We start from the raw sequence: 25,819 nt of genomic DNA, 5'->3' as shown, positions 1-25,819 counted from the left end.
CCGGACACCCGTTCTCGTGATCCTGTGGATAGGACCTAACTTGATTGGTGGGAAACCTTTTTTGAGCATATATTGGGCTTTCGCGAGCCATTCTAACTTGAAACCACAATGAACATAAATTTGTGGCATGCTGCTAATGACAATGGTAATTCCAGAACAAATAAAACTCAGGGGTGTAACTTGAGGGGGTGCGCAGGGTGCAATCATAACAGGGCCCCAAGAGGCTTACAGGGCCCATAAGGTGTCACTTCTCCATATGAGAAGACCGGTACTATAAATCCCACTACAGTCAAGAACCTGGCAAGGGCTTTGCATTAGGACCCATCAGCTTTAAGTTACGTGACTGATAAAACTCATACGGTAGTATAAGGTAAAGGAAATCCATAAACCAATATAATACGAAATTAGAGAGGACTATAAGATAGTCTCCATTCAAAAACTTCCACTGGAGATACAATATATACTGCTCAATTAATGTTACATATGTTAAGTATTACACCCTGTAAACTGAACAGGTCCCTATACACAGCATTGTGTCTGTATGAAGCTGAAAATGCAAATCTGACTTTACAGCGGTTGTGTTAACTCCACAATGCGGTTTTACCCACAGCTGGGGGTAGATTATACCAGCATGCTGCCTGAATTATCTGCTTACCAGGCTTTTAAATAATGAATTATATTTACTTACACATGCACAGTAGGCAATAGTGGAATGATAATTTACATCAGACTTACATATACTCAGAATTAAATTAAACCGGGGGGTAGGGACTGGTTATAAAGGAAAGATCAAAACATACAGAAGATAGACTACAATAAGTAATGATGGAATATGCATATACTACATAAGCAAGAAGAATACATCAATAAAATAAATATTAAATAGTATAGTGACACACCACTGACCAGAAGGACGATAAAACAGAAGGGAAGTTATACTAAAAATGTTCCAATGTAGACTGGGTAAAGCTAGTCTCACATTATACCTCCTATTAGTGGTTAGAAAATTGCATTGAATGTTTGTTACACATCAGGAAAGTTTGCAGAAAAGTTACGTCTAGAAAGTCTACAAAGTCTACATCTACCATCAGCATGAAGAATGTAAAACAAGCACACTGCCATACTGGTGTGTGCCCCCATCTACTCTTCTTTTAGCTTATTCTGTTGTGTCGTATTTTCTTTTAAAAAGGCTTAAATTATGCAAATGAGCGTGAGGGGCTCCAGGCTCCATAGGTGACAATGGAGCATCTAGCCAACCAGGCTCATTTGCATAATTGTGAAAGCTAGAGATAAGCGAGCACTAAAATGCTCGAGTGCTCGTTATTCGAGACAAACTTTTCCCAATGCTCGAGTGCTTGTATCAAATAACGAACCCCATTGAAGTCAATAGGAGACTCTAGCATTTTTCATTGAAAGAAGAACACTGAAGAACACATTGCAGATGTTTTCACTGAAAGAACACATTGAAAGAACACTGAAGAACACATTGCAGATGTTTCCGTACATCTGCTAACTTATCCGAAGACACGTGTGCAGTGTTCTTCACAATAGTATGTGAAGAACAATATGTGTGAAGAACACATTGCAGATGTTTCCATACATCTGCAATGTGTTCTTCACATACTATTGTGAAGAACACCGTTCGGCACGCGTGTCTTCGGATACGTTAGCAGATGTACAGAAACATCTGCAATGTGTTCTTCACGTTGTTCTTCACTTAAATGATCCTGTGTTCACTGTGTTTACTGTTTTCATTGTATTTTTCACTGTTCTTCACTGTGTTTTCTTAATTAAATGCTCGATCTCGAGCGGGCGAAATACTCGTCCGAGCAATGAGCCGTTTCGAGTATGCTAATACTCAAACGAGCATCAAGCCCGGACGAGTATACTCGCTCATCTCTAGTGAAAGCCTTTTTATTGTAAAACCACAACATAAGAGGTTTAAAAAAAAGCAGCTCCTGCCAGAGGGGCACGCTACAGTATGACAGTGTGCTTGGTTTACAATCCTTCACCTGGCTTTTTAAAAATAAATAAATAAACGTGTACTCACTTCCTCGTTCACTCCTGATGTCCCATGCCGTGGCTGTCTGTTTGTTTACCGGAGCGCAGAAGTTGTGCTAGGAGAGCTTCCAGGTGACAGAGGACTGTCACTTTGGCCATCCGGAAGATCCCAGAGCACAGCTTCCATGCCCCTATAAACAAACTGGGGCACAGATCAGACGGAAGACGGCACGGGATATCAGGAGCGATGGAGGAGTTGACAAGACGTTGTTTTTTTTTTTTTTAAAGAAAGCCCGCCCCAGCCTGGTTCCTAATATTTGTAAACTCTCGGACAACTCCTTTAAGTAGAGATAAGCGAAAATAAACTTTAGGACATGCTTGATGGGTTGCAGGGTCTCACTGCACAGTGACCAAGCTGGGCGGCCGCACTGTAAACCACTCTGCTTTCGATGGAGAGGGAAGCACTCACTCCCCTCCCTTCTTCACTCAGCCATATGCTATGCCCTGTATCCTGTCCTAGGCTACATGCACAAAGGATGTAGTTTTATATAGGCTAAAAACAACGCATCCATTTCCATGTATCTGTCCTACATATGTACTCTGTTTCTCTCCCCCGAATTGACACAACTATGGTCCGTGTGTCATCTGTATGTCCAATGCATTTACAGAAAATGGAAGGCTGGGAAATGTTATCATGGGCTTGTTCCAGTCACTTAATTTTGTAGTACCTAGCAACCAATCCATAAATACAGACAGCATATGGACACCTGTGTGGCATCAGTATTCTTCACAGCTCAACAGACCTCTATGGGAAGGCACAGGCCACAAATGCTCAGAAAAATTGGACATTCTTTAAAAAAAAAAAAATTTCGGATGTGACACACAGATATGGATCAGTGCACTTGACTACATTGAAAATCATCGAATCGTGAGACTGTTGTATAAAATAGAGGTGAGACATGTCCGTGAAACAACAGTGTGAATGTAGCCTAAGTACTATGTAAGTAGTCTTATAAGAAAAAGCTACAATGCTTTACATGGATCCATAATTCTGAGAGTATCTTATATTTGAATTCTCTAGCTTTTCTCTCTACCCCGGCCTTTATATCCAGAGGCCATTTTACACAGACGTCTGGTCCAGCAGTAAATTAGATGCCATCACTTTACTTGCAAACATGTAATAATTATTCCTAAAATCTCTTCACACATAATTTGTACCTCTGAATCCACACGGCTCGGGCCCAGTCCTAAGCTCATTTATTTTTATTTTCTTCTTGTCAGTAGAGTCTGCTCTGGTGTAAAACATGCAGTGACAGGTCTCCAAGCTACCAGGCTACTGCTGCCTTCATACGTTACGCTGTAAACTGGCAGTGCCATGGAAATTAATTGTGCTCCGTGTCACCCATTAAGGAACAAAGCAGCCAGCAACAAAAATAGCCTGTAGCGTGTAGAGAAATTTCTGGATTGAACAAGAGGGATTTTTTTTTTCATTTTGCCTTGCTGCAATCCACCAGCTTTAAGTTTTTTATATTTACAACTTTGGAACGGTTTATTCATGTATTTATTTTGCAGAGCATGTTGCAGATTTTGTTCTTTGATTATAAACATTACATAAAAAATATGTACGATTTGTATGAATTATTATCCAGGGCCTAACTTGCTGAACAGTGGGGGTCTCGGTGCTGGTCCCTCCGTCAGACTAATGGAGCAGACTGCTGCGCATGACCATTCTGCTTCATTAATCTCTATGGAGCTGACGGAAAATGCAGAGCGCCGCACTCCCTGGTCTCCGTCAGCTCCATAGAGATTAATGAAGCAGAATGGTCATGCACAGCCGTCTGCTCAGTTAGTCCGACTGTCCCCTCTTTTTCGCCATCTGTGGGAGTCTCAGCACTGACACCCCCACTGATCAGCAAGTTAAGCCCTACCCCGTGGATAGGAACTAACTTTTGTTTGTGGGAAAACCCCTTTACGTGTTTTTCTGAGGGACTGGAGAAGATTTGCGTAAGCATATAGAAAAAGACCAGGTGTGGATTCACATGAAAAATCTGTAAATTTGGCACAAATCGGCACAAGTGACAATTGTATGGAATTTTGAAGATAGAAAAAAAATCACATAAAGGCGATGACATATATTCCCTCCCAATAATTTTATTGTATGAGTTTGGTAAGGGTGTGATATATTATTTATTGTAAAATAAAAATAAAAATTAATAAAAATGTAATAGTTTAATTTTCTACTTTAATAACTTTTACCATTTCTACTTTTGTATTTAAAATGGGTAGGTATCTGTTTGGGTAACAGGCGATACTACCAGACAGACGTAGAGGGTTTTATTTGTGGTGCTGGGCCCGAGTGGTATCTTTCCCTCTGATTTGGCAAGTTGTCATAGTAAGGCTCCTACCATAATAATTATTTAGTAATCTTTAGGTTTTTTTTGTTTAATTTCATTTTTTTCGCAGGTTTTCCATCAATACATTGGTTAAAAATGCTTATTATTACCTTAATGATGCCCCCATGATGCTGAGGTTCCTTGTGTTCACCACTTTCTGCTTCTGTCTTGACATAACCCATTCAGCCAATCACTGCAAAAATCCACCTCAGCCAGTGATTGGCTGAGAGGGTATTGGCAGCCAATTTGGCTGTTTCGGAACAGGAAGTAGAGAGTAGCAGGGATCTAGTCATCTTGAATAAGAATTGATGAGGGGAGTATAAATTAAGTGGCCGTAGTTAGCCAATACACTTACCATGAATTTATAATTTTCTGGATCCTAGCTGGTAAAAAGTTCAATGTGCGAGATGGGCCAAATTTATCAGAAGGCCTATGGTAGTTCAGTACTGGAGTACAATAAATCAGTCTAACTAAATCGAACAGGAACAGGGGACTGTTTTGTTTCTCAAATTTTAATGCTGACACGTGAGTTCACGGCATAGGGGCTCACTGAGGCTCTGATGCTCAGGGGCCTACTGAAACCTGGAGCCAGCCTTGACGACTAGCCTGGGTCTTCCGGTTAAAACAACCAGTGGACATCCTCGTTATACTTTTGGTTTGTATTTATTATACTTTATTACATTGCTATTATTCAGTTTGATTTGCTTTCAAAATCCCTTACGGGACTGAATAAAACAACTTTTTTACAATCTAAAACCTACAGATTCAACCTTCTTGCTGCAAAACTCCAATGCACATATCCCTAATGTAATGCTAATCTAAGCACACATATTTCATGTCCAGCACCAGGAGTGGACAGATGAACTTGCACTTTCTATAAACACACTAGGAGATTCAGGAGTGATGTGGCTTTTTTAGGTTGCTGTTCTTGGCATCTTTTCTGAATTTGTAATGAGCTTAGGATAACCTAGTTTCCCCCAGAGGGTCTTAATAACCCATGTCCCATACAAACAAACTTTTGGTATACATTGGAGTGTTATTTTTCTTAGAGAAAAGTTGGATATTATTACAAGGGAACGTGGGAAAGCTAGGAATCCACATATGCGCTCACCTTGCCAAGTAACAGAGAGCTACACAGTCCTGTAGAATGAGTATATCCTTGTGCTATGAAACCAGGGTCACCAGGGCTTAGTTCAAAGTAACAAACTGTGGCCCGTAGAGATTTGCAAAGAAATTTTACATGACCCTTCCCTGCAGTTATTTGTTCTTTTTTATTATTCTTTATAATGTTTTTTTTAATGTTCTACTGATCTGCTATTCTGGTTGATGTTACTAATAACATAACAACATGTTGTCTACCATTACAACATAAAATTCTTTGCCAAAATAAAATACGGTATATGATTTTAAGGAGAAGAGAAGTATAAATTAAATAAATATCACAAAAAAGTAAGTACTAATGCCCTATAGCGCATATGTAGAACACAAGACTAGCCACCTTGTTTTATGTGGCCCACATGATTGGACAGTTTACTTGTTTCATTCATTATGATCAACATGGGAAGGTGTGTGCCAACAATGATACCCACGGCATGAATCCCTAAATAATGTCGCCATCAGATTTTAATATTCATGCAAGTCTGTGAGGAGTCTTAAAGCAGCGAAATATTTGTTGTTTTTTTTTGTTTGGTCTTGGGGCGCCCATAGTGATCTGAATATCCGGAAAATAATAAAAAAAGATGACTAAGGCATCTGATAAAAATATTTTATAAAAGTTCTATATAAAGAGCACGACTGAATTGTCAAAACTCATCCATGAATTGTGTCCAACAAAACAGACCATATCTAAAACACAAAAAAACTTTTTTTGTCTTAGATATGGTCTGTTTTGTTGGACACAATTCATGGATGCGCTTATGTGAGGAAATGGAGATCCTCTAGTCCCGGACCAAGTTATACTTCATCTCCCTTTACATGTCTTTGTCTATCTTTGAAATTGAATTGTCAAATTTGTAATAGCCCCTAAATGTGCTACATGTGTATACATTATATACACACACTCAGAATGTAAGTGGAAGTGTACTATAGGAGCCATGCCAGGGCTGCGGAGTGTGGGAAGTGTTAATAGCAGTGCTGGCTAACTAACATGTGTTTTACATTGTAGTATTAGTCATCAGTATGAGCACGGCTCTCAACATCAGTCATGACTTTCCTCATAACCACAGTCGCTGCTTCTTACACGGACGTGTCACTCAAATAACTGCTCCTAGGAATTTTTTACATTTTCAAGACAATTTGGTATTTGATTTCACAGATAACATCGCACATTGTGTGAGAAGGGAGCAGACACCTGACAAGTTAATGGAATTTACAATTAGTCACTAAGCAGCTTATGGTAAAAGGGGTGGACAATGTACGGGCGATGGATCCGGATGAAGTCAATGTGTCACGATAAATGTAACTTAACAAAATGTAACCCTAAAGTGTATACGTCCCACTCATAGATGAAGACAGGCGAGACAAATACACCAAATTGGGGCAGATACTTTATTCCATCATAATAACTGTAAACTCTCACCTGTTTTGGAAAAGTTTTACCAACCATATGAAAGCCGTCACCATGTAGAATATTTCATGAGCTGGAGTTTTAATAGGTAAGTTAACCGATAATAGGACTGGAAAAATATAGCTAATCAAGTCTGATAAGACAAGAAATGGGAATAGATGTTGTTGGAAAATTCATTCCCATCACTAACGCCAGTTATCAGGAGCAGACCTGATGTTCTTGTTCATGTTCAGACGCGCTACCTGAAAATATTGCCAGATTGGTGGCCGATGGCTGCTCCAAAACATTTTTTTAAAAAAAATTATAAAATACTTATTTATACAAGGGAGGTTTTGCATAAAGTTGTGACAAAAATTTTTGATTATTTTAAGTTGTATTATAATATTCAGTGTAATGATAGGCTTTTACCAGTGTATTAGTAGCACCTATGAGCAAGTTCCACATGAGAACTACATTGGGAATCCACATACTATGCATGGAGGGGAAATTAAAAAGCCCCAAAAGATAAACTTACGATTCTAACAAGCCAGCACAGCGTGAAGGTAGATGTGGAGTAATGTGTGTTGTAGTGATAGGGTGGAGTTTGGTCATCTTCCCAGGTCTCGTAGCGCTCTGCATAAAACACTGCTCTCTTTGGATTCAAAGCACCGATGGGCTGAAAAAGAAAATATATTTTCATTATTTAAAAAAAAAACAAAAAAACTATTTCGTTTACTTAAATTAATATACATTTCAACTTTATTGTTAATGTAATTCTTCTCGCATAGTAGATACAACATTGGCTAATGCTATATCATGAACCCTCCTGGTAATAGGAGAATATAAGTGGGTGTCTGATTTCAGAGATAATGCCTCATATGTTGTCACATGAACACTGACGCCTGACAATCTAATAACTCAGCATACGACAACAGTATATAATACTTATAGTAATCTAAAAGCCTGATCTCCCAGGGTTTACACACATCGTTGGCTGTTTAAGTGTTCGCATTGCCCTGTCACATTCCTGCAAACTAAATGACAGCTCGAGTTACTTCACACTTACTATCAGAGGACACAGGATACATGGAAATAAGAGTAAGGGGCACTGCATACAAAAACTTACAGAGATAAGAAGCTGAAACATTCTAAATTAATATGCAAGGTTTTATTGGTAGCACTGAAAATGGTGGACACAGAACAGGGCCAAGTAGAGCTGAACTATTTCCTCTCTCTCCTCCTCCAAAGCTACAACAGAACTCTCATATGTTTCAGATCGAGCTTGACAAAGGTCGGATAGACTGAAACGTCGCAACAAATTGCTAATGTGATCGGTTTTTCTCATTTACTTAATGGTGGAGATGTATATAAAGCACTTGTATATAATCACGGACGTGTGCCATGTTCCTTTATTCATGTTATTTGGGCTGAGAACCCGACAAAAGAACCGTCCTACAGGTTTGGAGTGCGGTACCCGTTTCTCGAAAACTATATCATAAAAACAGGTTTCCTGAGTAATAAAAAGAGTAATCCTGTCAAAATTCCTAAAAGTGACAATGAGAGTTCTAATTACCCCGCCCACACAAAGTGATTGGCAGTGAGTCCTGATTAACCTGCCCATACACAGTAATTGGTAGTGAGTCCTGATTAACCCGCCCATACACAGTGATTGGCAGTGAGTCCTGATTACCCCGCCCATGCACAGTGATTGGTGGCGAGTCCTGATTACCCCACCCAGGGGCATAACTACCACCCTAGCGGCTGCTACGGGGCCTGTCGGTCTAGGGGCCCGCTGCCTGACGGACAGGAGGCAGCAGTGTTGTATATTAACTTTATGCTTCCCGGGCAGAGGTCCCATCCTTTGATTTGTCCCTGCCCCTCTGCCAAATGATTTGCGGGCCCAGCAGAGCATCAAACCCACCCACACCCTAACCAACTCCTCCCCCCCCCCCCTGCAGAGAGGAGGAGGGAGCATAGTCTGTCGCTGCCCCAGTGATGTTCCCCCTTATCCATTCCCGTCCGGGCCCCCGTCCACCTAGTTGGCCCACATGACCCAACTCGATAGGCAACATCTAAGAGGACAAGTGGAGCACGGTGGAGAGGAAGAGTGCCAAGTCTGGTAAGTGTATGTGTGTATGTTAATGGTTTGTATCTGATGTGTACATGCTGTATGTGTTTCTATATCATGTATTGTGTGTATATACTATATATCCGTGTATGATGTCTATATACTGTATTTATGCGAGTATTTGATGCATGTATATGATGTACGATATGTATATACTGTATAATGTCTATATACTGTAAGCATGTGTGTATATTCTATTTGTATGTATATGCAGTATGCGTTTATATTGTGTGTTTATTCTGTATGTCTATGTATAGACACAGGCGTAGAGTACAGGCAGTCCCCGGGTTACGTACAAGATAGGGTCTGGAGGTTTGTTCTTAAGTGGAATTTGTATGCAAGTCGAAACTGTATATTTTATAATTGTAACCCCAGCCAAAATGTTTTTGGTCTTCGACAACAAAACATTTTTAAAAATCCAATTGTCACATAGGAACCAGGATTAACAACAAAGCTTAATTGCAGACACCTTTAATAACTGTTTTAACTGCTTATTGTAGCCTAAGGATAAAGTACAGTAAATTACCAATATCCAGTGGTCTGTTTGTAACTAGGGGTTGTCTGTAAGTCGGGTGTTCTTAAGTAGGGGACCGCCTGTATACACTATGGGGAAATTGATCACTGCTTCTACGCAGGTTTCTTGCGCACTGCAAGAATTTGCAATTATTATGTGCCTATACCACCTCCACGCCATGTGCCCTGTGTCTGCGTACTTTTCAAAACCTGCAAACTTTCGTCCACAGTTTCCCTGATGGCTGCGACGCCTGCCAGATACATCAAGGGGCTGGCGTATGATAAATCTCCCCCTATGTGTGTATATGTTGTGTATGTACTGTGTATAAATGTATTTCAGGATTATTTCAGGGCTCTATGCCAGTGTTCTGAAGTCATGATAAATAAGCCCCTATGAGTTTATATATAATGTATGTATTAGTGTATAAATGTGTGAGTATGAGTTTATACATGTGTGTATGAGTGTATTACTGTGTGCATGATTTTGAAATTTGTGTGTATTCGAGTATATAAATATGTTTAATTTACAAATATGTATATATTATTTTTGAGATGGTAGTGGGCCCCGTTGCAGAAATCTTCTATTGGGCCCAGCCTCTCCTAGTTACGCCCCTGACCCCACCTTTACACAATGATTGTCAGTCAGTCCAGATTACTTCACCGATCCACAATGATTGACATTGAGAGTCCTAATAAGCCGCCCACACACAGTGATTGGCAGCGAGTCCTGATTACCCACCCATGCACAGAGATTGACAGTGAAACCTGATAAACCCGCCAGCAGTTATTGAAACCTCTACAGATATATAAGTGTATATACAGAAAAAACTGTCAATCATTGTGAGTAGGCGGGGTAATCAAGATTCTTACCATCTCTTTTAGTAGTCCTGTCAAGATTTATTCTGCTTTTAACTTAGAAACCCTACTCCATATCACAAAAACTAAAAGCAGCTTTGACTCTTTTATGATCATCTGCTCACAGGTAAGGCAGCGCAAATTATGTGCCAGGTTTACTCAGGCCTGTGGCCTCAAGGGAGAGATTAAAGGGATTTCGAGTGTAATGGTTTTTTAAAAAAAAAATTTAGATCCCCGGGGTACAAGAGTAAAAAACGCACTATACTCACCTCTCTCAGGTACTGTTCAACGCCACCCATCACCACCAGCCTCTGTTTGTATGTAGAGGTTAAGTGGTGACATGGTGTTGATAGCCATGCACCCATTACACCAGCAGCGACGCCAGGGTGGGGGGTGTCAACTGTTGGAGCCGCCACCAATAAGAATAAGCTATTTACACCATTTGAATAGTGACAGGGTCTACATCTAATACACAAATTCATAATTCTCGTTTTACCAGAAAAAAGACAATGGCATGTAAACATTTTCTTATAACAGGACTGTAGAGCGATGAGTGGTTCTCTAGTAAATGGGTTAATAACATTGTTCAGTTCTATCAAGGTCTTGCTTATAAAAGCTTTAAAAAGGCAGATTTACTCAGGGGAGGAAATAAGAGCATGTAACTCGCCTACTTGCCCCACGGCCTAAAATTCTCCCAGCAGCTTGGGGAGACTGTGTGCAGAGCCTTCCTACAAACCAGATCAATATGTCTGCTGAAGTCTATCACTGGAATAACACGTCTAATGGAAAGAGACTTTGGCTCGCACAGGATGGTTTGTAACGCATGTTTAATGATGAAAACAGCTCATGGGGAACAGCTGATGGTGTCTGGTGACACTGAGCAGCAATACTAAATACTGGGGTGGAAATGTACATTTTATGAACAAAGTCATGTTAAAAAAACAAACCTCAGAAATTTGCAAATCATATAAGAGGAGACAGGACCAGGTCTCATTAACTAGAGGTAATGAGTTTCATTTAATTTAAGTCTGAAGAGAACTGGCACATTATTATTTATTAAAATAATTTAAAGAGCAACTCCAAAGTATTATTTTACCAAATTCTAATATGTGATGCCTCTTTTTTTTTTGTTTTGAAAGTGTGTGACAAAAATCTCTTACCAGTGGTGATGTGTGCGGAGACCAACCTCTTCCTGTATCTGCCCTGAAGCTTAATCCAATTCACTCTGCCTACAGAACTCATGATACCTTTTGTCCTCTCATTCAGTAATTTTGAAGCAAATCCAGGAAGTTTTCCAGCTGCATTGTGTACATGCAGGATGTATATGGTGACTAGTCTGGCGGCTTCCATCAGATGGAGGAGCAGGGAACATGTAATTAGTGGTAGTAATCGGACGTTTTACAGTTAGTACATAGTCTGTGCTATGTGAGCGCTAAGGGTTAATAGCTTCTCTGTACTGTGCTAGTAGTGTAGCATGAGGTGTGCAGTATGAGGTGCAGAGAGAGACAGAGAAAGTTCTGTAGAATCGCAGATTGGAATGGAGGGACTCAAAGGGAACAGGGGAGATTTTGTACCTCACTATTCTGTATCCACAGTCCTGAACACACACAGAAAGAATGCAACATGACCTCCACCTCCGTTCTGTAGTATTTACAAACAGTACAGTAGGTGTGCATGATGAAATGAATGACAAGGTGACAGAGAGAAAAGTCATGGATTATTACAGTCTGTGGTTACTGATGAAGCGCAGCCCATGCAGAGAGTTATAAGGGAGACGCATTGGTGTATTACTGTCAAACCTACCATTTCTATGCTTTAACAATGAAACTGGCTGCGGATGACCGTTCTGTTCTATACATCTCAATGGAGCTGACGGAAAATGCAGAGTGAACTCCTCCCTGCAGCCTTTGCATGTGTTTATGCTGGAGAGGTTACTGCAGCAAAAATGTGCAGCTGAAAACTTACCAAAATCAGCTGATCGTTAATAGTTAAGAATAAAAATCCAAATAATCTACAAAAGACAAGTCTAAACCTGTAATCTTATTATCTTAAAATATTAAATAAATGATTAAATAATTGATCCTAGAGTTATTAAACACCATTGGCATTTCATGCTTTCTATAATATTGCACTTGGAGAAATCGGGAATATCTTGTAAATCTTGAAGGTTCAGCTGAATGGCTCATCATTTTCTCAGCTGAACATAAGCACAGTGATAAAATGAATGGAAGGCTTACAGAAGTACACAGGTTTTGCCAGAAGTATTCACACTTCAATACGTTCATTTGCATTATTACAGTAAGAGGCCTGCAGGCTTTATCACTTCCTGCGCCTCCAGCAACACACTCATTATGAGCATAATTGTCATACTTATCGTCTGCTGCCACTCAAACAGCTCAAGTATTAAGAGACTGAATATCTGCTGCTCAGTGAGGAGGTTTGTGCGCTGCCTCACACTCCCGTCATCAGTGGTTACAGTGAACCATAATGAACCCATGTACGAGGCTGAAGACTGTGTGTGGTTTCTGTCTCCGTCAGTGCCAGGTTAACATGTTCTGAATTGCTTGGTAATCAGACGGCCTTCAAATACCCATAGAAATCTATGACTGAGGAAGTCAGAATCAAGGTGTATGTATCATGCAGGGAGTAAAAGTTGGAGTGTTGGGGGTTCCTGTAGTGATGGGGGTCCATCTAAGTTGGCTCAATAACTTATTTACCATAAATACTTGTGTATAAGACGAGTTTTTCAGCACAAAAAACTGTGCTGAAAAACAACAACTTGGCTTATAAGTGTATAATAATATAAACCCTCTATGGCCTCTTCCCACATACACTATGATGTGACCAGGGGCGTAACTTGGGGGGGTGCAGAGGGTGCAGTTTCAACCGGGCCCAAGAGGTTTAGGGGGCCCATAAGGTCAATTCCCCATGTGAGAAGACTAATACTATGAACCATACATTATAGTCAGGGGCCTTGCACAGACTTTGCACTGGGGCCCATCAGCTTCTAGTTAAGCCACTGGATGTGGCGTGATCTGAAGCATAGACATGGCTCTCAAAGATGTAAAGAGAAGACGAGCCATGAGGAGAAGAGGAAGCTGGGGGGTAAGCACTAAGTTCACTATTTTTAATGGGGGCTCTGCTGCTGGACATTTTATTAAAGAGTTGTTGCTGTATTTGCTCCACTCGAGGCTTATACTTGAGTCAATATGTTATCCCGTATTTTTAGTGGTTAAATTAGCTACTGTAGCTTATACTTGAGTATATATGGTAATTGGGAGGTGAATAGGAATAGAGATCCACTGATCCTACAATTTTTGCAAACAGGGTTATGGAGGTGCAAAAAAAATAAATCTGCCGTGTGTAATGAAGAAAAAACATATAATTGCTAATAATGAGCTAATCAAATATATGATTTGTTGCAGATTTGCCGAAATTTTAAAAGAATGGGATTAGTATATAACCCCATGAAAAGCTCCTTAATTTTTTATGAATTTTTCCTTTCATGTCCACCCTCCAAGGAGCGTATGATAACCATATAAACTACATGGGGGAGATTTAACACTCCTAATATGAGCCTATATATTGCTAAATGTATGCACATTTCCTGCACACAGTGACAAATAGTGGGGAGGGGAATGGCAATTAGCACATGAGTAAAATTAACAGCTGGTTACCATATTAAACCAAAATGACTGAGAATTGAAGTTTTATTGTTTTTATAGAGACACCAGGATATGAACAACAAAACTGAAAAATGCGTACACCACAGATGTCCCACAGAGACTATTATAGTAATTGGAATATTGTTAACATTTAAAGGGTGGGTCGGCAAGTAATAAAAGTTTTTATAAAAAAGGGTCAGAATGGGGTGAATAAATATAAAGTGCTAAACCAACTACAGGTCATAATGGAGCAATGGTTTGGTGTCCCATTTATACTAACTAATAAGCCGCACTGAACTCCATCCTGTACTCCCTGCACCTGCACTATGATTTGATGAAGCCGGAGTAGTACACCTTGGCTTCATTATACTTGTGCTGTACCTAACACACATGCATGGTAAAGCCAAGCTGGACTAAGGGGGCTTCGCCACATCAGTATGCAGGTGCTAGGAGCTCCAGACCAAGGTAAGTATATTATCGTATCATAGTTTATACAGTTGAAAAAAAGACACATGTCCATCAAGTACAACCCTGGAAAGTAAGGGATTGGATGAGGAAGAGATTTAGGGGAAACCATTATACAGAAAATAACTGTTAAAAAAAAAAGTTTATGTATTGCCATATTTTATATTTAAGGTCACGCAGCTGTAGGAGATGTTGTTTTTCGTAGGACCACCTGACGTTTTCAGTGATACTATTTTTGGAAACCTATGATCTGTATTAAATTATATTACATCAATTTGCTTATAACGAGTACAAAACATAACATGTTAATACAAAAAGACAGCTAAACCTTGATTGACAGTATTGTTAAAAAAATACATACAGTATATTTATATACTTATATATGTATATTTATATATGTATATACGTATACATATATATATTTTTTTTTAATTTTTTTTTTTTTTTTTATTTGGTCAAAAGTTTTTACATAATAAAATACCTTTGAAAGATCCCTGAAGTTTCCTGGCAAGGTTAAATCCAACTCTTCGGATTCATAATTTGTTAACACCCAGGGAAATACAGGATACTGATTCAAGTCGTTATATGTTCTCCCTGAGAAAATGAGTAAAGCGCATTAATGAACAGACCCATAACATCATCCCCAGGCAAATTTTAAACACATGTTGGCTTTTAATATTGTACACCACAGGCCCCTCCTATAAGCACAGTCATTTATGTTTTTGTTTGGAATATATTAAGAAATCAATAAATCCATAAACTCTTGGAACGATTCTAGTGTTGCTTCATAATCACACTGAGGCACGGCAAATAAAGTTACACTTCTTATTGAGTTTTCGCTAATTAGAGCAACTAAAAAACATGTGTAATAACAAAAGAAAACTAAAAGAACAAAAAGCTTATAATGAATGGTCTATCCTTCCAATATATTGGGAAAGACACCTGGGCCCCAACACCAATCAGATGATATTTGCAGAGTATAAATCAGAATAAAATATGATGTCATTAACTGATCAGTGCAGGGGTTGCTTGTAAGACCAATATTAAAGAAACTTACCAGAAGAGGTTTCCGACCCAGTAGTTGTTTAGTCAACCAGACAGTCTGATCTCCTAAGTGCATCTAAACTAAGCTAGTGTGAAAGAACAGGAGACACAACCTCTCTACAGATGCGGAGTTACAGCCATAGTAGGTGTAGGGGATGCTATGGGGACCACAAATTTGGAGACTCAAACAAAAAGCTCAGTGTGCATAAATTCGGTTCCACTGAAAGGGAGTACATAAAAGAAGTGGCGGATTAAGTGTCCCATGGGCCCCACAACTCTATATTCTCTATATCCTTAATCTTGTACTGTTCATAAGTTATTTAATGATGAACTACAATTGTGCTCTTATAACCCATCTATTTAGGAAAGCCAATCACATTCCCCAACTGCATGAAACCCTCCACCCCGACTACCTCCCAGACAGTGTAGGGGAAATGCCCACCGCTGATGCCCCTTTTACATAAATGTTCACAGCAGATTCCCCTTTTAATGAAATGTCCACCACTGATGCCCCACTTTACATTAATGTTCACAGGAGAGGCCCTCCTTTACATGTCCACAGCAGATGCCCCCTTTAGTAAAATGTCCGCAGATGCCCCCCTTTAATAAAATGTCTACAGATTTTATATAAATGTCCAAGGCAGAGATTTCTCTGCCTTGGACATTTGTCCACAGCATAGAACTCTTAAAAACAAAAAAAAAAAAAACACTCTATACTACTTCTGCTCGCTGCTCCATCTTTTCAACTTCCTGCCCGCGCGGCACATATGTTATAAGGTCACATGGCCACAACCCTTGCGCATCATAGTGTACGCCCCTGGCAGGAATAGGAGAGGATTGGGCCATGGGGTTGGGGAGGAGAAGCCAAAAGGTGAGTATAATTTTTTTTTTTTAATAAGACTGATGGCGGATCTTCATATAGGGCCTGGGTAAGTGAAGAACCACCATTGCATAAAAGGGTTCATATGGTTTGGGGCTAGATAAGGTCATGAGGTCTACAGAAATGGGCGCATGAGGTGTGGGATTAGAGAAAAGGGTGCATGAAGTGGGAGGGCTACAGAATGGGGTGCATGAGGTGGGAGGGCTACAAAAAAGGGTGCATGAGGTGGGAGGGCTACAGAATGGAGTGCAAGAGGTGCAGGACTACAGAAAGGGATGTATAATGATGGGGAATACAGAAAGGGATGTATGAGGTTGGGGAATACAGAAAAGAGTGCATGAGGTGGGAGGGCTACAGAAAGGTGTGCATGAGGTGGGAGGGCTACAGAAAGGTGTGCATGAGGTGGGAGGGCTACAGAAAGGTGTGCATGAGGTGGGAGGGCTACAGAAAGGTGTGCATGAGGTGGGAGGGCTACAGAAAGGTGTGCATGAGGTGGGAGGGCTACAGAAAGGTGTGCATGAGGTGGGAGGGCTACAGAAAGGGAGGGATGGGGCCACAGAAATGGGTGCAAAAAGTTTTGGGCTACTTAAGGGGGAGCATACGGTGAGGGGCATACAGTAAAGGAGGATTTTAAGTTTGGGGCAACAGATAGGGGGGTTATGGGGGGGAACTTCTGTAAGGGGAGGCTATATAAGAGACAACAAAAGAAAATGGAGAATTATACTAAGTGGGTCAGTATAAGAAGTATTAGTGGGTTTGGTTAGGGCACTAATCAATTTAAATGAAGGGGTGACTGCACATTGTGGTGGCCCTGATTCACATAACAGAATGTACAGTTAGTGGGGGGTGCCCATAAACAAAAGTTTGATATGGGCCCCAAGCTTTTATAGTTATGCCCCTGCCTCTAACATACATCTAACATTACACTATTAATGACAATGAAAAAGGCTAAATGGAGTTGGGTAGCAGAATTTTCCAGACGCCCCCAAATGCTAAAAACTAATGAAACATAAATACTATAATATTAATAAAAACAAAAATGAATAATGATTTTAATATATGATAAATGTCTATTATGTGTTGAAGGGTATGTAGTAGCAAATGGTGTTATACGGCCCCCCACTGCGCTGAGAAAACTGGTATTGCTTTCGTTGGGTCACATAACACCCATGTTTAATGATCTGCGTTTTGGCGTTCCCTGCCTACAGACTAAATTGAAAATCTCTCCCTGCTCAATCTGACAAAAATAACCTGGGTTATCAATTCCCACGCTGAGAGAAGATTTACATTGCTGTCACAGGACCGTTTCCTTCGAAAATTTAATGATTCTTGGTTTACCAGACCCAAGTATACAGAACAGAGCGCTCCTTGTTCTCTGCAAGTTCATCGAAAGCAACAAAATTCAGCTGCTTCCACGAGAAAAAGAATATTTTTCGGCATTAGTAAACATGAGTGCCTCTCCTGAAGGGGCCATCCCAAAACAAGAGAAATCTTACAATTGTTTCTTAGATCTTATGGAATTTTCTCTACATCTGGATTAGGATTTCCTGACCATTATAATATTTTGTTATTTGTGCACTGGTTTTTAGAGATTAAAACTAAAAAAAACAAAAACCTCACCAGCATAAAATGCAACGTCGGAACACAGCCAAAATTTTCTGGATTCAATTATTTATTATTATAGATATGTTCATTATGTAGTGTGTTCCTAGTTACTGTCCTTCTAACAGTAGAGTGCCCAATGTCCTCTTCCACAATTTTTTACATTAGGGATGACCGTGTGGATCTATTTAAAAGTACCATGGGGGAAGGGGGGGATTTACTATTTACTATGTCTTGTTTGCCAGGTATATAACAAACCCCCTTTTCCAATATTGTTGAAAATCCGCCCAGCATGCCACTTTGGGTGCGACTTGGTGGGAAACTGGGCAGTTGCGGGCATGAACGTAGTGGCCCCCGATATTTACTATAGTCTTCAGAGACTGTAGCTGAAATCTCTGCCAGGTCAGACCTGGTGTAAACTGGTTTCCCCCTCAAGTCTTAATTTAATTAAAAAAAATGTATGTAATTTTTGTACGGCTAGATAGTATCTTTATTTATGGAAAATCTGTACAGATAAAATGTCTTGACCTCCTGTGGATGCACACACTATGCACAAACCATTGTAGACAAAAACATTTTTCTGGCTTTTCAAACTTTTGTGATGTCATGGGAACAAGGATTATGAATAAACTTTATTACAAACACCTTACAGCTGATCATTGCAGCCTGGGACTAAAGTAAAGCGCCCAGAGAGCTTCACCAGAGGTCACAGTGGTCAGAGAGGACTGTCTGTAACTAGGGATCACATGTAAGTCGATTGTCCTTAAGTTGGGATTGCCTGTACTTTGTGAATCTGTTCCTGGTTTATTGATTTATAAAGGTTAAATGGGAATTTTTTAATTGATCTTCTGTGCTTAGGAAAGGTGATCAATATCAGAATTTTGAGGGGATTAGCGCCTATTCATCAGAGATGGACTGGTTGCAGCTCAGTCCCATTCACTGGAATGGGGCTGATCTACAATACTGACTACAGCCACTCACTATACAATGCCAGCGCTGTGCTTGGTAGACTGTGAAGAAACCCCAGGACTCACCTGAACATTGCAGTTGGTAGAGCTGGTGGGTATCAAACACCTACTGATCTGATATTGATAATTTATCAAAATGAAAGTTGATAAATAAAATTTTTTTAAAAAAGCTGCCTTCTTCGTTAAAACAATTTTTTTTTAATTAAAATGTTTAATTTAGTGGTTAAGTTTTAAAAGGTGAAAAAGCTTGGGGAGAGCTGACAAAAAAATTACAGCTGCAATTCCTTGGTGATAATGTTAATGACAGCAAAATATTGTTTAATTAGAAGATTCCAGCATCTGGATTAACACTCCACGAGCGATGTTCCTATGCTTGTCTGCGTTTTCACACTTTACAGACATTTTGTCATCTCTAGGTCATTAGGAAAGAATTTTTAATGATTTTTTTTTAGAAGCCGACGGTTCGAGTTACATCTAATTACATGACAATAATAAGCCCAACACAGACTGCAGCTAAATATACTCATAATTAGTTAGCAAAAGCTTGCACATCACAGCGTAAAAGAATCTGTGGAGGATGGGGGAGCTCATCTATACTCACAATATAATTATTAATTTCAAGGTCACATTTCTACTCTGTTGGTAGGACGCTAGTGAAGCAATATAAGCACTGCGGTGTATTTAGCGGAGTACTATAGCCCACCCTATGGCGCACAGGTGTTAGGCAGGTGTTAGGAGCACTTGCCAAGACTGGGGTGCAGCTCAGTAGAGAGCTCATATCGAGAAAGAACAGAAAAATGGAACTTGTGGAAAATCATGGGCAGATGTAATATAGTTACTGCCATCTTTGACCTTATTACTACAACATAAGTATTTCAGTCCACCCATAAGAATATTTCAGATGTCAATGCCGTTTATGACTGTTGTAAAACCTATGTGGTTTTTAAAACTCCGTGATTCTAAAAAAAATCAGTGCAGTGTCGGTCTGGGGTTCCTTGGGCCCAGCAGATAATTTTGAGGGCCCTACCCCCATCCGAAACCTAGCAAATAGATCCTAATAGCTAACCAACATGGTTGTCTACTTCTGATCTTCTGGAGTCCAGCATTGGGTTAGATCTTGGGCTCACCAGAGGATCCATTGGTTCTTTGGAACGTCAGTACAACACTTTCTACATGTATCATATTGCACATCTGAGGTATGAAATATATACTGCTATGAATAAAATTGTAAAAATTGTCCGAGATGGAAAACTAGCAAATTTGAGTCCTGCACTGCCAAATTAAAGTTGTTGTAGGCACCAATCACACAACCCAGGTTCCTCCTGACCTCGATGAAAGTAATATAACAAAGATAGCAGTCTTCATACTAGCAGCTCCAATCAAGCACACAAGTTTTTATGTGTCCAACTTAAAGAGTTGGACACGTGAAATCACGGGAGGTGGGAATGTCACTTGCATAGCCCCCTTTATCCCACTTATTGTAAAAGGTGCAGATGGTGGCAAATTGAAAAAATCTTGTCTGATTTGGTGGTTTATGAGAGGATACAAATTTATTAAGACTGGAGTTTCAAACACCAGCCTTAAAATCCCCCCCCCCCCATTGGCATTCTGGCACCAGTATCTACCAAGAGGCAAAGTTGCAGTCATGACCAGGTCTGACCTGGTGGAGTTTTCCACTATAGTCTCTGGTGGTTTTCTGGCGGAGACTATAGAAAATACAGCAGGCCAGACGTACTCGCCTCTACCCAGCCAGCCCCAGACATGCCCAAAGTGGCAGAAAAAGCTGAAAACTGGGATATTTTCATGCTTTCCCCTCCAGTTTTCCCTCCAGTGAGTAAGAATCCACCATACTTATGATAGCCTTCTTTGGGAAGTCATGTGCTTCGCCCAATTATATCCCACCTTTGTTCTTGTTTACATGTTTAAACCCTGGTCGTTCTAATCATTCTAAACTTGATGAACAAATGCCTGTAACTTAATTGTATCCTTAATTGTGCCACATTGCTTTACACCATTTTATTCAATGAAACTGATTGAAACTAAATTACAAGGCAAACATAACCTCCTTACACGAAATTTAGTGTAGACGTAGAAATGGGTCCCAGCACTGTGACTAAAACGTCTTGGTTTATTAATACATATAAAAACAAAAATGGACAAATACATGTTGTCATCGGGAGAAGCTGAAACGTTTCGGGTAGAATGTAAATTAAATGCCCTCAATCATAGCATATCAAGGGAATTTACAGATAGGAATCTACTCAATAGACGGTAGATTCCCCAAATCTAAATCATCCTTAATCACCTTTTGTCATTTTCTAAATCCAGGCTACTACACGCTCCCAAGTAGCATTTGCAGCTAATTGGCAAAAAAATAAAGTATAAAAACATATAGGTTCGGTTTTAGAGAATTGTAAAGGGTGATTAGGGATGAGATAGATTTGGGGAATCTTCTAAGTAGATTCCTGACTGTAGATTTCCTTTAATGTTGGATTTACATACCCTAAATATTGATGCAGCAAAACAGCCAGACTTGCCACAGATTTTACAATAATCATTTTACATAAAAACCTGTACAGAACATTATATATATATAAAAAGCATTGCAGAGAAAAAAATATATAACATTTTTTTATGGGAATTATTATTTTGCAATGCAGTTGTGAACTTAAAAGACAAAAGATATTTAGCCAACGAAGCTTTCAAAAAATATACCGTAGTCTATGAGAAGCGCTGGATCTACAGTATAATTTATGTGCAATGTGAGATTAGAGGTAAGTAGACAGAACATGGTTACCTAATCATGCCACACTGTAGGTGACATCTGTACTAGGCATGCTGTTGTTAGTCTTGTGTCTGCTTGCTGTTGTTGAAAATGACTGAATAGTAAAATTACATTTTCCCCCCATTATTATTTCCAGACAGTTCCTGGCAATGGTTTGTTGCCTCTAATAAAGCTTCAGACAAAGCTGTCAGCTGGGGAAATAGCAAGAGAGTTAGGCACTGCCTCCATAGCAATCAATGCATCCAGAGCCTTGCTGATAGGTTACGCGTTCCCTTATCAAATTTAATGTGAGTGCTTCAGAGTCTATCATAGGGCTGCAGCTGAGTCCCGGAGGGATAAATGCATTCGATCAAGTCACGCTGCTCAAGATTTTGACAAACATAAACATATTAGAAAGGATTGCAGACCCAGAAGCCTTACCTGCTATGGTATTAAGAAACATCAAGTATTCAAAGTTGGAAATCTCACGTCGCTGCCAACGTTGAGTCATGTTGGAGGATTTAAAGAGCTGCCTGGGAGTGGCCAAGGATATTCTCCTGTAAATAGAATAGAATAATGCACTGAGAAAAAAGAGGTGATCAATCCAAAGATCCAGGAGGCGATACTAGTCATTTTCCTACATAAAAATGGCTGCAACAAGCTAGAAATACAGAATATGCTCCCTTTATATCCTATGGTTACTGCATGTCAGTGCTCGAGATAAATGCAGATAAATGGCATCAGAACGTGTTCTGATCGCATCATGGACCGGATGACTGACAGCTTTTGCTTAGTCTGTGCGGCTCTTATGATCTACTAGCGAGTTGTCAAAAATGTCTTTACTTTCTGAAAATATATGAGATCAGGAAAGGAGAGAAGGACCGCTCAGTGATAGGGAAGACTCGGGGATGACTATTTTTTAATCATCTCTGGATTTGTGACTGTATTTCAGAAGATTGATAATTATCATTTTTATTAATAAAGCACAAAGAAATATTCACAACGTGACACTGCAAATATCCAATGAATATCCCATACAGTGCACAGTCATATTTTATAAAAATCCCATAAAATAATTTATAAATCTTAAATAAAGAAAATATATTGCTTCTTTTTGCAGACCCATTTTATGTCTCCAAGGTTACAGACTACAAACAAGCCTAGCGTAGTCTGATCCCGCATACCTTTCTATTTGGCCTCTACTCTTTGCTGACATACATGTAGAGTATGGATGAAGCAGGGTCAGACTACACAGAGTCATGCAGATCTGCATAGGGGCTGAATTTTCTAAATTTGTGAATGTGTGCTTGTCTTAATATGAACATAGACAAAATGTAGAAAAAGATGTTAGCTACCTAGCATTTCAATTGTACATAAATTATATGTTATCTTTAAAGTCTAACCGTCATTTGAGATAATTTTATATACTGTGTGTAGGGGGATGTGGTGAACATTTCTTATGTACTTAAATAACAAATTCTGCTTAGTTTCTAAAAAAAAATAGAGATGTGTATTCTAGCCTGTACAGTGTGTGCTTCTGAAGGCTGCACAAGCTCACATCTAATTGCCCTGTGTTTGGTTAAACAGCTCTAAAAAGGGAGAATTAACCCCTTTACTTTCAGCTTGAGGTTTAAATATAGTGCTTATAGCATACTACAGCCATGGAGAAAGTAGGAATGGTTAACACTCACTCACAGCTGTGTAACAAAAGGGGATGAGTGAGAACCGTTAGCAATGTAGAAGTAACATTGCAATTAAGGGGAGCGTTGCAGTCTTTTTATTTACAAACTAAGACGAATTTCTTAATGAAGTATATAAGAAAAATGTTCACAACACTCCCCCCCCCCCCCCAACAATATCAAAAATCATCTGGAATGACGGTTATGTTTTAACATTTAATCCACATTTAATGTATTTGTATGGCTCAGGTTTCCTCTTCTAGCCAATACACAGAGGTTAAATATTAGGCCACTTTATTCTTGTATTGCTCCGCCTCCACATTTTTGAGGACACAGATTAAAAAAGAAATGAACCAACAATGTAAGAAAACTACAAATACTGCTGCATTAAGTAACCGTTGTTATGCATTAAGGCACACGTTATAACACATAATGTAAGACACAATGAAAATAAATGATATGTTATACACAGACCTAGCTTGTGGTAAACCATAGCTGGTGCCAACACCGACCCGAGGTAAACTGTATACAACTTTCTTCACGGTGGCTTGATCAGGGAAGTTAAACATAACGGAAGCTAGAGTGTGAGGAAAAAAGTAGAGAAAAAAATGTTAAGCATTTAAATGGGTAATTACATGAAAAAAAATGCAAATTTCTTTATTTTCTTCTTTCATGTGTCCCCCTTGTGGTTGCTGCTAATGGGTTTGGAAAATAATCTGTCCCCTCCCTCTAGCAGCTGACAACGTAGTCCCCTTACCCAGCCTCCCATATCCGCTCCTTTCCTGACAAGCAGGGTAGAAAGCGATTTCGAAAAGAAGCTCTATACTACTCTAAAAGAACAGAGGATCATTTTCCAGAGCCCTTGATGTGGGGAGAGAGACTGAGAATATGTTTCCACCATTACTAATGAATGGACATGCACATTATGACACATCTTCAACACCAGGTGCCCTAGAGAAATTATATACCGTAATGCTTTTACTGGGTCATATTTTAACAGAATATAACATGGTATGGCACCTCAGCTCCATCATAAAAAATGAAGCCAAGCAGCAATACCAGACACATCCTAAAACAGACTGGGTGCTGTTTTTCTATTCTTGACCAAACCCATACATTTTTAATGGTCTATAAAAAGAACATAATAATGTAATTTTCAATTACAATACAGAGAACAGCTCCCAAAAACAAAATACTACTGGAGAAAGTAGACTAGATATGGAATTTTTAAATATATTTTACACTACAGGCGGTCCCTTACTTAAGAACACCTGACTTACAGACGACCCCTAGTTACAAACGGACCTCTGGATATTGGTAATTTCTTGTACTTTAGTCCTAGGCTACAATAAACAGCTATAACAGCTATCACAGGTGTTTGTGAAGAAGCTTTAGTGTTAATCCTGGTTCTTATGACAATCCAACATTTTTAAAATCCAATTGTCACAGAGACCAAAACTATTTCGACTCGGGTTACAATAATAAAGTATACAGTTCTGACTTGCATACAAATTCAACTTAAGAACAAACCTGCAGAACCTGTCTTGTACATAACCCAGGGACTGCCTGTATTTTACATTCATTTGCATTTATTATGTCCCTTATATTTTCCAATAAGATCTAGAGAATGATTGGTATAAATGTGTCACTCACTGCGGTTTGCCATGAATACTTCCAGGGCTGTGTTCTGGAGAAGGTACCGTCTTGAAAAAACAGCTCGGATCTCGCTGAACATCCATTTTCCATGGAGGCCTTCAGTGTACGCGAGAACCTAGCCAAACAGAGCACAGGAAAGGCCAACTTTATATTGTGAAATGTAATGTGTGATTGCCAAACCCTTCTCATATGAAAATTACATTTTTGTTTGGTTTCCCTGTGAATTCATTATCATTACTTATTCGGAGAGATTAATTAGAAAAATTTAGTCTTTGAGGATCAGCTGCTATTGAATATAACAGGAACCTATGGGAAATACAAGATGAAGACAGTCGGCTATGATTGAATGGTCTCTGAGGACGACACTTGTCAGACATGTTTGAATAAAGTTTTTTTTTTTTAATTTCACTCTGTATTGTTACACCAATCCCATCATTCTCCTCCTGTAATGATTGTACAACAGCCATATTAAGATTCTGCCAGCTTCACCGATCTGCCAAAAAATCTGCAAAAACAAGTATTTCCAATACACAGCGTGAGCAACAGTACTGTGGATACACAACACAGTCTTTAGAAATCTACAAAGTAGATTTATCCGGTTAGGCTCATTTCATACTAATGTTCCTCAATTCCATTTTTAAAAAAAAGTAAAAAAAATCGA

General features: G+C 39.4%; 1 protein-coding gene across 1 annotated transcript in view; it reads right to left on the bottom strand.

Moving 5' to 3' along the window:
- The window catches only part of NBEA (neurobeachin), a 429,733-nt gene that overhangs the window by 46,265 nt on the left and 357,649 nt on the right, over positions 1 to 25,819 (bottom strand). The window contains 5 exon segments of the mRNA XM_072134427.1: positions 7,475 to 7,615; positions 15,047 to 15,159; positions 22,265 to 22,380; positions 23,977 to 24,079; positions 25,156 to 25,273. Of these exon segments, the coding sequence (XP_071990528.1) occupies positions 7,475 to 7,615; positions 15,047 to 15,159; positions 22,265 to 22,380; positions 23,977 to 24,079; positions 25,156 to 25,273 (591 nt within the window).

This window comes from Engystomops pustulosus, chromosome 2 (genome assembly GCF_040894005.1).
Source record: "Engystomops pustulosus chromosome 2, aEngPut4.maternal, whole genome shotgun sequence".
Taxonomy (NCBI): domain Eukaryota; kingdom Metazoa; phylum Chordata; class Amphibia; order Anura; family Leptodactylidae; genus Engystomops; species Engystomops pustulosus.
This window is presented reverse-complemented; position numbering and strand designations above follow the sequence as displayed.